Genomic DNA, 13,655 nt, shown 5'->3' with positions numbered 1-13,655 from the left:
CTTAACCCTTTTATTAATACATAAAATATAAGACAAATATTTGAATCACACAACCAAATTCTCTTTAGTTTTGCAAAATTAATCCCAATAACTTGATTAGTATATTTAAAACAGAATTACAATAATGATAGTTATTTAACTAATTATGTTCAAACTGCATAATAATGGTTATTTAATTAAACTATATTTTATGCTAGGTTTTTTTCTTCTTTTTTATACTTAGTTTAATTTATTTTATGCTGTAAATAAAAATATTATATTTATTTAACTAATTAATTTTATTATTTATTTATATTTGAGAAAAAACGAGTGATGCACTAACACTGTAAAATAATTTTAAACTGTCAACCAATCATAACCATGTATTCAATTACATCATCCTTTTATTCTAATTTTTTAGTAACATTGTAGACTGTTTTTTTATTTTATTGAATAATAATGTAAAACCATTTTATATGTGCATATCCATTAAACCCTTTATATTTTACAAATATTTAACCTAATAATTTATATATATATATATATATATATATATATATATATATATATATATATATATATATATATATATATATATATATATATAGATAAATCTTTATTATATCACTAGCTTTAATGAAATTTAAAATAATTTAAATGAAATTAATCTCACTACTATATCTTATCAATATAAAAAATTTTACACCATCAATCCATCACAATTATTTATAGATAATATTTTAAATATGATTAAAATAATCAAATATATATATTAAAATTTAATGATTATAATTAACTGATAATATAAAATATCTTTCAATTAAAATCAATTTAAATTTACTTTTATGATAATGTAAAATATCTTTCAATTTAAATTTACTTTTATGATTTTATGACATTATTCTTTTAGCAAGTAAACTATAATGCTAAAATCAATTCAAATTCTATTTGAAAAGAATAAATAGATTATGCTGCTAAAATCAAGTCAAATTTTGGATTCTAAGAAGATATATGTAACAATTTTTTTATTAATATACATTCTTAGAGCGCAAGTTAACGCAGTTATAATTAATATTTAATATTCTATTAAAAAAAACTAATTTTGAATATTGGAAAACGACGCCGTATAGAACCGACCTTCTTCTTCAACCTAAGAGGAATTAGGGTTTTTCATAGAAATTGCAGAAACCTTCGTTGTAGCAGTTCACATTACAGAACCAAAAAAATGGAGGAAGGAACTCTTGATAACGACCGGCACCAAATCCGCAACATATGCATCCTTGCACACGTAGACCACGGCAAGACAACGCTGGCGGACCAGCTTATCGCGACGGCGGGCAGTGGCATGGTCCATCCCAAGGTAGCAGGTAAAGTCCGGTTCATGGATTTCCTCGACGAAGAACAGCGTCGAGCCATAACAATGAAGAGTTCCTCTATTTCGCTTCACTACAATCAACACACCGTTAATCTGATCGATTCCCCTGGACACATCGATTTCTGCGGCGAAGTGTCCACCGCTGCGAGGCTCTCTGATGGTGCACTTCTTTTGGTTGATGCTGTTGAAGGTGTTCATATTCAGACTCATGCTGTTCTTCGTCAATGTTGGATCGAACGGCTTTCGCCTTGTCTTGTTCTTAATAAGATTGATAGGTTAATTACTGAGTTGAAGCTTACTCCTTTTGAAGCGTATACGCGTCTTTTGAAAATTGTTCATGAGGTTAATGGGATTGTGAGTGCTTATAATTCGCAGAAGTATTTATCTGATGTGGATTCTCTTCTTGCTGGCGGGACGGCTGCTGGAGGTGAGGTTATGGAGGATTATGATGATGTGGAAGATGTGTTTCAGCCTCAGAAAGGGAATGTTGTGTTTGCTTGTGCTTTGGATGGTTGGGGTTTTGGGATTCACGAGTTTGCTGAGATATATGCTTCAAAGCTTGGTGCTAGTGTGAGTGCTTTGCAGAAGGCTTTGTGGGGTCCGAGATATTTTAATGCGAAGACGAAGATGATTGTTGGGAAGAAAGGGATTGGTGGTGGTGGTAAGGCGAAGCCTATGTTTGTTCAGTTTGTGTTGGAGCCTTTATGGCAGGTTTATCAAGGAGCACTTGGAGGGGATAAAGGGTTGGTTGAGAAGGTTATTAAGTCTTTTAATTTGCAGATTCCGGCGCGAGAATTGCAGAATAGAGATTCTAAAGTTGTGCTTCAAGCTGTTATGAGTCGTTGGCTTCCTCTTTCGGATGCCATTCTGTCTATGGTGGTGAAGTGTATGCCGGATCCTGTGGCAGCACAGGGTTCTCGAATATCGCGACTCATTCCGCAGCGCGAGGTTGGTTTTGATAATGAGATCGATAGGAGGGTTGTGGAGGAGGCCGAGCTTGTGAGGAAGTCGGTGGAGGGGTGTGATTGGAGGGGTGAGGTTCCATGTGTTGCTTTTGTGGCGAAAATGTTTGCTCTTCCTATTAAAATGCTTCCTCCTCCTCAAGTGGGGGAGTTTGTGGGGAGTTATGGTGAGGAAGGTGAGGGTGATTCTGATGAGTGTTTTTTAGCATTTGCTAGGATATTTAGTGGTGTTTTGTCTGTTGGGCAGAGAGTTTTTGTGATTTCAGCATTGTATGATCCTTTGAAAGGGGAGTCAATGCAAAAACATATACAAGAGGCTGAATTGAAATCCATTTATCTGATGATGGGCCAAGGATTGAAAGTGGTCAAATCTGCAAAAGCAGGAGATGTTGTTGCGATCCGAGGACTTGGCCAGTATATTTTGAAAAGTGCTACACTTTCTTCTACTAGGAACTGTTGGCCTTTTTCAAGTATGGCGTTTCAAGTTGCCCCGATTTTGAGGGTTGCAATTGAGCCATCTGACCCTGCAGATATGGGTGCACTGCTCAAAGGCTTGAGGCTTTTGAATCGAGCAGATCCGTTTGTTGAGGTCACGGTTTCTGCTAGAGGAGAGCATGTGCTTGCCGCGGCTGGTGAAGTTCATTTGGAGAGATGCATAAAGGATTTGAAGGATAGGTTTGCAAAAGTAAGCTTGGAAGTCTCTCCGCCTCTTGTGTCCTACAAAGAGACAATTGAAGGGGAGGTATCCAACATGCTGGAAAATTTGAAAGTTCTCAGCAAGAACTTAGATTATGTTGAGAAAACGACACCCAATGGAAGATGTGTTGTACGCGTGCAGGTGATGAAACTTCTACCTTCTCTCACAAAGGTGCTTGATGAAAGCGCTGATTTACTAGGAGATATCCTTGGAATAAAGTCAGGGCAGACGGTTAAAAGTTTGGAAACTCAGAGAACAAATATTCTCGAAAATGAGAATCCAGCGGAAGTGATTAAAAAGCGTATGATGGAAGCAATTGAGAGTGACATTTTGAGTAGGATTGAGAATGATGAAGAGCATGCCGAGAAATGCAGATTGAAGTGGTTAAAGCTTTTGAGGAGGATATGGGCACTTGGACCGAGTTACACTGGCACTAACGTTCTCTTTACTCCTGATATTAAAGCAGAAAGTACTGATAGCTATGTTCTAATACGCGGTTCTTCTCAACTATCCGAAAGGTTGGGTTTTGTGGCTGATTCTGGTAACAGTAACTCGGTTTCAGAGACATCTTCAAATGAGAGCCAAGTGTTGTATATGGATGCTGAGCGTCTTGAGAGTAATGTTATAACCGGGTTCCAACTAGCAACTTCTGCTGGGCCGTTATGTGACGAACCTATGTGGGGTTTGGCATTTGTCATTGAGGCACGGATATCTTCATCTACAGGGCACCATGATGAATCCGAAACACACCAACAATCCGACCAGTATGGCATCTTTGCAGGACAGGTTATTGCAACTGTCAAAGATGCTTGTAGGACAGCTGTGCTAAAGAATAAGCCAAGGCTTGTGGAAGCAATGTACTTTTGTGAATTGAATACTCCTACTGAATATTTGGGTCCCATGTATGGTGTGCTTTCCCGAAGACGGGCTCGAATTTTGAAAGAAGAGATGCAGGAAGGTTCCCCTTTCTTCACTGTGCATGCATATATTCCTGTTTCTGAGAGCTTTGGCTTTACTGATGAGCTCAGAAGCAAAACTTCTGGCGCTGCGAGTGCACTTCTTGTCCTTAGCCATTGGGAAGCACTACTCGAGGATCCTTTCTTTGTACCTAAAACAGAAGAGGAAATCGAAGAGTTTGGAGATGGTTCCAGCGTTCTTCCAAATACAGCAAGAAAGTTGATTGACACGGTCAGACGGCGCAAGGGCCTTCCTGTGGAGGAAAAGGTAGTACAACATGGAACAAAGCAGAGGACACTCGCCCGTAAAGTTTGATATTCTAAATTACTGTATTGGTCGTTAACCGGGAGTGCGAGCGAACATGTAATTTTGGAATGTAACTTATATACTCCATACACAGTATCATTAGGGGAAAAAGAAAATCAGCTTGAATTTATTTTATTTATTATCAAATTATCAATGAAGTTTTGACACATAGAAAGAATCAAGTTTGTGATGATTATCCCGAATTACTTAAACATCCAGATAAATCTAGATTGATTGTTATTATTTTTAAAATGTATAACATCTTAGGTTAGTGCTTATTGTAACACCACTATAAGTTCAAGTAGTGTGATTTGAATATAGAGACAGTATTTTGAAATTAACTTCCCAAAATAGTTTGTTCATTTTTTTTTTACTGGAGCAGTCATTCATGGAGTCAATTTTTTGTTTTTTGTGTTGGTATTGGGAAAGAAGTTAATTACTGTTGTTAGTGTTTAAAGATATCCTTAAGAAGCTTGGTTCAGAGGAGTTACTTCTTGTGTGAGGTTAGTTTGTAGAGCCCTTTAAACATGATGAGCAGTGACTGTTACTCTGAACTTAATTTAATTCTTTTTTCATTACCTATGACGTTTGACGAAACCTTTATTTTAAGCAAACAGAAAAATTGGAGCCATTGTGCTAAGTATATTCAAAAATAAGTACCATCATGACAAATATATAACAGAAAAACTTATATCATTTGTTACTTTTTGTTGGCTGAGTGGTGGAATGCATATCACGGATGATCACACGACATGCACTAGATGGCTCTTACATTTCTGTATTCTTATCTGGGTATTAAATCTTAAGGGTCTGAACCTGAGAGGGTTGGTCCAGCGGAAGGGAGCTCAGGTCTCAAGGATTTGCTCCTTTTGGAGTCTCGAGTTCGATGGTGCCCGGGACTAGGATGAAAGTCCTCTATGTGGATTAGTCGATCTGACTGGTTGGATACCACATATAAAAAAAAACTTAAGGATTTGCATGATGCAATAGCTAGCTCATTTTTCTGAGAATGCATCAGTAAAAGAGTTGTTTTTGTCAATACACTTTGCACTCAGCCCAAAACAAAAAACAAATTATCTGGAGTAGCAGCATATGAGTTTGTTAAAGGTACATAACATATCAAAACCCTTCCAGAGAAATGAATTTTACTCCTTATACTACAAATTTGTTAAAGGTTAAAGTTTTTTTTTTAATACAAAACAGACGAGAATTTTCTTCACTGTCGGTCAAGTTGAGATGTTTTTGATGGAGAAAGATCAGGTATTTGTGATGTTCACTTCTTTTAGAGTGGAGAGTTAAAGACTTTTTTAATACAAAACAGACGAGAATTTTCTTGACTGCCAGCCAAGTTGAAATGTCTTTGATGGAGAAAGATCAGGTATTTGTGATGTTCGCTTCTTTTAGAGTGGAGAGCGATGTGGCTGCTAGAGATATGTCAGTGGTGTGTGAATTTTTTGATATGTTTCCTAAAGATTTCTGTGACTTTCCTCTGGAGTGTGAAGTTGAATTCACATATGTCGATGGGTCCCTACCATATGTCAGCATTAGAGTTGGGCGAGTTGAAGAAATAGTTGGAAGACCTGCTTGAAAAGAAGTTTTTCGACCTAGTGTTTTGTCGCGGGGGGCGCCAGTGTTGTCGGTGTAGAAGAAAGATGGTAGCATGAGGTTGTATGTTGATTATCGATAATCGAGTAAGGTAACTATCAAGAACAAGTATCATCTTCCGAGAATTGACGATCTTGTGGATAAGTTAGTGGGTGCTTGTGTGTTCGGTAAGATTGATTTGAGATCAAGTTATCATCATATTCGAGTGAAGGCTAGAGATAGTCCAAAGATTGCTTTTAGAACCCGATATGGTCACTATGAATATTCAATGATGATGTTCGGTGTGTCTAATGCGCCTGGTATGTTTGTGGAATACATGAATAGGATCTTCCATCCCTACTTGGATTAGTTTGCTGTGTTATTCATAGATGATATTCTTTATTCTAAATCAGATGAAGATCATACATAACACTTGAGAGTTGTGTTACAGAATTTGCAAAAGAAGAAGTTGTATGTCAAGCTATCCAAGTGTGAGTTCTGGTTGAAGGAGGTAAGTTTTCTTGGCCATGTGATTTCTAGTGGCGGTATATCAGTCGATCCGTCAAAGGTGGATACAGTGTTGCAGTGGGAGACTTCTAAGTCTGTCACTGAGATCTGGTTACTATCGCATGTTTATAGAAGGATTTTCTAGGTTAGCTTTGTAGTTGACTCAATTGACTCAAAAAGGTCAAGCATTTATGTGGAGTGTTTAGTGTGTAGAGAGCTTTCAAGAGTTGAAGAAGAGGTTGACGTCTGTTCAAGTTTTGGTTCTACCAGATGCTAGTGAATCTTTTGTGGTATATTGTGATGCTTCAAAGATGGGATTGGGTGGCATGCTTATGGAGAATAATAATGTGGTATCTTATGCTTTAAGATAATTAAGGTTCATGAAAGGAATTATCCTACCTGTGACTTAGGGTTGGCAGTTGTTTTGTTTGTGCTTAAGATTTGCAGGCACTATGTATATGGTGCGAGGTTCGAAGTGTTCAACAACCATAAGAGTTTGAATACTTGCTCAATCATAAAGAGAAGAACATGAGGCAAAGATGGTGGTTTGAGTTCTTGAAAGACTATGACTTCGAGTTGAGTTACCATCTGGGTAAATCCAATTTGGCGGCAAATGCTTTGAGTAGAGAGTCCTTGCATATGTCGACATTGATGGTTAGAGAGATGACTTTGATTTAGCAGTTCCGAGATCTGAGTTTGGTATGCAAAGTGACTCCGTTGAGTATTATGTTGGGTATATTGAATTTGTCTAACAGTATTCTGGACGAGATTAGAAAGGGTCGTAATTTGGGATTGATTGACCAGCTAGTGTTGATCAATCAAGGTAAATAGGAGGATTTTAGATTGGATGAAAATAGTATTATGAGGTACAAAGATATAGTTTGTGTACCAGATTTGTCAAAGTTTAAGAAGAAGATTCTTGAAGAAGGACATAAAAGTGGATTGAGTATTCATCTAGGTGCTACAAAGATGTATCAGGATCTTAAGAAGATGTTTTGGTGGCCAAAAATAAAGAAGGAGGTGGCTGATTTTGTTTATGCTTGCTTGACTTGTTAGAAGTCGAATATCGAGCATCAAAAGGCGTCGGGATTGATGAAACTATTGAGTATTTTCGAGTGGAAATGGGACATCATTTGTATGGACTTTTTGATAGGTGTGTCAAAGACAACGAAAGGAATCAGTTCTATATGGGTTATTGTTGATAGACTGACTAAATTGACTCATTTCATTCTAATAAAGATCAGTTATCCATTGCCGAAGCTAGTAGAGGGTTACATCAGTGAGATTGTGAAGCTGCATGGTATTCCTTTGAGCATTGTATCAAATAAAGATTTGAGGTTCACATCGAGGTTTTGACACAGTTTGCAGGAAGCTTTGGGAACTATGTTGAGGTTGAGTTTGATTTATATCGTCTGCAGATAAACGGTCAGACAGAGAGGACTATCCAATACTTGGAAGACTTGTTGAGAGCTTGTGTTCTATAACAAGGAGGTAATTAAGATATCTACTTGTCATTGATTGGGTTCACCTACAACAAAAATTTTTATTCTAGTATTAGAATGGCAGTATGGAAGGAGGTGTACGACTCATTTGTGTTGGTACGAATCTGGTGAGAGTGTTAGGCTTGGACCTTATATTATCCAACATACTACTGAGAAGATTAAGATGATTCAAGAGAATATGAGAGCTTCACATAGCAGACAAAAGGGTTACCATGACAAGCGAAGAAACGCACTTGAGTTCCAAGAGGGGGATCATGTGTTTTTGAATGTTACTGCGGTAACGGGTGTTCGTCGAGCATTGAAGTCGTGAAATCTTGTGCCTCGTTTCATTTGTCCTTATTAGATTTTGCAGAGAGTAGGAGTAGTGGCCTACAAAGTTGTCTTATCACTATTTCTTTCGAATCTTCACGATATCTTTTACGTATCTTAATTACTGAAACACATTCCTGATCTGTCTCATATGATTCACGTGGACGATGTGCAAGTTAGAGAAAACTTGATTTTTGAGGCATCTCCCTTGAGAGTGGAGGATTGGGAAGTGAAATACTTGAAAGGAAAAGATATTGTGTTGGGGAAGATGGTGTGGGGAGGACCTGCTGGTGGAAGCATGACGTGAGAGTTTGATAGCCATACGAGGGAGTCGTACCCAACTATGTTTCCTCCAGGTAACTTTCGAGGGAGAAAATTCTGTAAGTGGCAGAGAATTCTAACACCTCATTTCTCGTATTTCTATTTTAATCGAGTTAAAATTATTTTTATTAATTAAATAGGTGATTTAATTTTTTATTTTAGTTATAGTATGTGTTATGTGATCTATTGAAATTTATTATAATTTTATTTGAATTAATTAATAGAATAATAATAAAATAATAGAAAACATAAGAAAACTGAGATAGTGAGACTGAATTAAGGATTATTAGGGCAAAGAGGAAATTAACAATATCAGGGCAAAATAAATAGGAATAGAGAGATGAGTCATTCTACTGGTACGTAGGAACTTTTGGAGTTTGGAGAAAATGAGGCTAGTGACACAAATAGGAAGAACAAGATTTGGGAGAGAAAAACTCCATAGCTAGGGATTGAATAATTGCTAGAAATTCATGTAAGGGGGGATATTACTTTACTATGAGTGTATATTGAATGAAGGCTAGAAAGGAATCCTCACCATCTTCTAGGTTTTCTTTCTTCATTGTTGTGTTTGAAAAGTTTGGCTATTAAAGAAAGATAGGAAATTATGAAAGTGATTTGAAATGAAAAGAAATGAGTGGAAGATGAAAAGAAATTAAAAAACGGTTCAAATACACATGACCATTGATTTCATGATTCAAATCATGTTATAAGTGTGATTCAAATCATGGTTTGAAAATTTTCAAAATAATGAGATGTGATTCGAATCACGTTATACATGCAACTCAAATAAAATTTTTACAGTGCCAAATCGCAAAGTTTTCAAACTTTGTGACTCAAATCATGTTATACTGGTGATTCAAATCATGAATCAAATTTTAAAATTTTTTATAAATGAAAAATGACTTTAATTAAATGATTTTTTTAAAATTATCACTAGAATGGAAAATAACTTTGATCCAAACGCCAAAATTAATTTCAATGCAAGAACTAAGTAATGATGGATGAATGAATGAATGAATGAGTAATGCAAATATAAATACCATGAACAGACGAAATAAAATTAGGTCGGTGCATGAGATAATTGAATGGATAAAATATGTAATGCACAAATATAACACATACACATATTTCAAACAAACAATACACTTAGGCAAAAAAATAATTACAAACATGTATACAACAAAAGGAACAAAGAAGAGTTGAAACAATCATACCATTTAGATGATCTAGACTTAACTTGCTTGCACACGAAAACGATTAGTAATCAACAATAAGAATAACATAAGCTGGAATAAGATCAATCATAAACGGATTGGACACAACTCTTCTTGCATGTCTAAAAATCACTATCAGGCTCTCTTTTATAAGGCTTCAGATGAACTTGTACCATGGATGTTCTGACTAACTTTGATTGCATATCTTTGCAATCTCGAACAACTGATTCAACTCTTTGATAATTTTTAGCACTTTAAGAAACACATTTTTACCCTTGAATCTTTGGTAATTATTGAGAACTCAAAGAACATAGCCAAATGTCACAAGTTGACCTCATTATCTTTTTACGATAACCTTAGATGAGTAGGTCACTAAAAGATGCTTTTTCACTTCTTTATTTAATCTCGCAAAAACTTCATGTTGACTTATGATTACATGTACATCTTTAAGTAGGATTAATAAAAAAAAACTTCAAGACATAGTGTCAGGTTTCCGGTTACACTACACATGCCTCAAACTTTTGTCAGTTTAATTTTGGATGAATCAAAACTTGGAGAATATCTTAAATACTATTGATGATTAATGAATATACTAGTAAGGTTTTACTTTAAGTTAATCTAAGCAATGCATCCAATGAATGATCATACATTAGTAAATCAATGTAATGTTAATGGAATTCATTGAATTGTATAAGCTTCCAAAAAAATAAAAAAACTCGTTCAGGATTGAAAATGAATAATATCCTTAACTTTTGGAGTCGTAAGACTTTGATCAATAGCCCTGCTATGAAAAAAATTGTTGGATGAGAATATGGACGCAAACAGGTCTAGAAAGGGGGAGGTGAGTAGACCTATCCCTAAGTAGACAATTTCAAAAATATTTTAGGTCGTATAAAACAAAATCAGACATTTTAAAATATACGGAAGGAAAACACAATATTAAGAGAGCTTAAAAGCATCTCAATGAATTAAAACAACACAATCATTACAAGACATCACTAAACGCATGATTCTTTCTAATGCAAATCAATTATAAGATAACCAAAGCCACTTTGAACAAAGCGATTTAAAAACTCTTTGAGTAGAAATTCATTCAAGACATAATTGGATTCGTGATGATTAAATATGTTTGATGCATCACAGACCTAAGGTTACACATTAAATCGCTATAAGCAAGATTAAACCTAAATAACATACAAATAATGTAATAATGCTATAGCTATAGTAATAAATGCAGAAAATTAATGGAGATAAGGGAAGAATGAAAAGATACATAGAGATATATAGTGGTTCGATGTTTGTCATTGCTTTTCCTACTCCTCTCTTCAATGGTGTTAATACTATTAAGAAATAATCACGATCTTCCACTATTTGATAAGTTTGATACAAGCATTTTGATTACAACAAAATATCACATGATAATTTCCTCTACTGATGCAGACACTCGAACTCCTAACAAACACAAGATCCTCAATGATCTTGATCCAATAACCTTGATATCCACAATAACCCATTATAAATCTTCACATATGGCGATCCACCTTGATACCACCAATTTCTCGTCTGAACGATTGCCATTAGCTAAGTGTTCCATTGGAAAACTCTTAACTTTGAAAAATCTTTACACAACCTCACCAGAGTTAGACAACTCCCAACTTCGTTTTACGAACAGTCTGTATTAGACCTCGCCAAAGTCTTCAATGGATTATAGTGAAACTCTCCTCTTGATGAATAATATATAGTCCAAACCGCATTCAAGAAATGATCTCTGCACCTGTTACAAACAACAAACTTCACACAAGAACATTAGATACCCTAATGTACCACTAGTCTTTCTCAAACTCTCAATCTTTAGAGATGAAGTCCACAATAATGGATAAGGACTATGGTTGAAGATGGTGAACAATGTCAAAAGAATTACACACACACACTCTCTCTCTCTATCTAATTCAAAATAAATCACAAGGAATTAGATATAGGTGAATGAAAAATACACACAAAGGTTCTCTCAAGTTTCTGGATAAAATTGGTCTTGGATCTTGATGGTTATCTCGAGGTTGATCAAGCTTGAATCATTATAAGATTGATCAACTTTCTTTCTCTGGTTTCTCTCAAACAACAAATTACATACACACGATATTTCAAAAAGAAGATATAATCTAACATGGATTAACACTTAAGAAGTTGTTCTTGAAATAAGAGAAATAAATAAGGTGTTAGGAATAGACACACTAGAGAAGAAAAACAAATTAACATTTCTTTGTCTTAGGGTTTCACAAGAGCTTTCATCATGAAAAAGAATCATAATTAGAGTTACTTCTTCATTACTCAAGTCTCAATACACTTCTTTGGATAAAAAACAACTATTTAAATCTAAGGTAAAAAGTTGAATTTTTGAAGTTATGATTCAAGTCAAGTAGAAATCGTGTATCTTTAAAAAACATAATGCATTGTGATTCGAGTTAAATTTAATTTATGATTTAAATCAAATTAGGAAGAGCCTAATTCTAGCAATCATGGAGAGCTATGATTCGAGCCAAGTTCTTCTTATGATTCGAATCAAATCACACAGAGGCAAAATCTAATTTTCACAACTTTGCATGATTCGAGTCATACAATGCACATGATTCGAATCAAATAATTGATCACCTTAATTTAAGTGTTCTAAGTTATGATTGAAACAACACTTGACGAAACGACAAAAAATAATTTGTTAGGTTAAAAAAGAATCATGGACCAACATTCTAATTTATTGAATAATGAGGGTCTGTAGGGTGCAAGTTTAAGTGGTTAAAGTCTCACATTGCCTATGAATGAGCGAAATGTTCTATTTATAAGAGAGGGGACTCATTATCTAACACCTTAAGGTTTTGGGTTGAGATGTGGTGTCTCCTTCTCTTGTGGTCCTAGAGTATTGGTCTCATTGGTGCTCCTGACTCACCCGGACTCCCCAACCGTGGTGTCAGCGCTTGGTTCGGCTTGGTGGGGGAGAGGGAGCTTGATCTGGTGTTGGATCCTGTTGTAGGATGTGGGAGACTCACACTTGTGGGGGAGAATGTTGGGTGCACCTCTCTTGTGGTCTTGAAGCATTGATTCCGTTGGTGTTCCCAACTCTCCCGGACTCCTTAACAGTGGTACTAGAGCATGGTTCGGCTGGGTCAGTGAATAAAAACTAGATCCGATGTTAGATCCTGTTATAGGATATGGGAGATTGACACTTGGGGGGGGGGGGGGGCAATGATGGATTCAAGTTTGAGTGGTTAAAGTCTCACATTGCATATGAGTGAGTGAAATATTGAATTTATAAGAGAGAGGACCCATTTACCTAACACCTTAAGGTTTTGAGTTGAGATGTGGTGTCTCCCTCTCTTGTGGTCCTGGAGCATTGGTCCCGTTGATGCTCCCGACTCCCCCGGACTCCCTAACAAGATCTTAATGGTACAATGCCAAATAGCCGAAGTGAAAATAATACAACTCAAATGTGAGAGAATTACAAACACACAAATACTTAAATAACAAGCAAATTACAAGCACACGAATAGTTAATAACACATACATGCAAATTGACAAAAACATCAAAATAAAGAAAAATAATACCATATGATAACATGACTATAATTTCAAAATACGTTTGAGACATTTGAAATATTTAGTAACTAAATCTTCAACTTACAAAAATTGTCCAAAAGTTGATTCTTAAATTTGGGATTGATTTTCAAAATCGGAGTACATTTAAGAGACACCTTCCCAAAAGCTATTTTGCAATAGCATAAAAGAGATAAATTTCACTTATTTTTTAAGCCATAGCATATACTAATCATGTCATGATCATGAAATTTTCATCATCCCATGTATCATAGTCTACACCCACATTGTTTGTTTGTTTATTGTCTCCATGTATGCAGTTTTTCCTTTCCCTTTAAGATGTACATAGATAGACTG

The 13,655-nt window shown here is 35.6% G+C and overlaps 1 protein-coding gene across 1 annotated transcript; it reads left to right on the top strand.

Annotated features, from left to right (window-relative positions):
• Positions 1 to 1,096: 1,096 nt before the first annotated feature.
• LOC131631763 (uncharacterized) lies at positions 1,097 to 4,411 on the top strand. Its single transcript, XM_058902528.1, has one exon. It carries the CDS (start codon positions 1,205 to 1,207, stop codon positions 4,283 to 4,285), a length of 3,081 nt encoding a protein of 1,026 aa, XP_058758511.1. The 5' UTR covers positions 1,097 to 1,204; the 3' UTR covers positions 4,286 to 4,411.
• The last annotated feature ends 9,244 nt before the right edge of the window (positions 4,412 to 13,655 follow it).

The sequence above is a fragment of the Vicia villosa genome, linkage group LG1 (genome assembly GCF_029867415.1).
Source record: "Vicia villosa cultivar HV-30 ecotype Madison, WI linkage group LG1, Vvil1.0, whole genome shotgun sequence".
Lineage (NCBI taxonomy): Eukaryota > Viridiplantae > Streptophyta > Magnoliopsida > Fabales > Fabaceae > Vicia > Vicia villosa.
This window is presented reverse-complemented; position numbering and strand designations above follow the sequence as displayed.

What these genes read in the sequence shown, in the direction of transcription:
- LOC131631763 (XM_058902528.1), top strand. Translation starts at nt 1,205, where the DNA reads ATGGAGGAAGGAACTCTTGATAACGACCGGCACCAAATCCGCAACATA.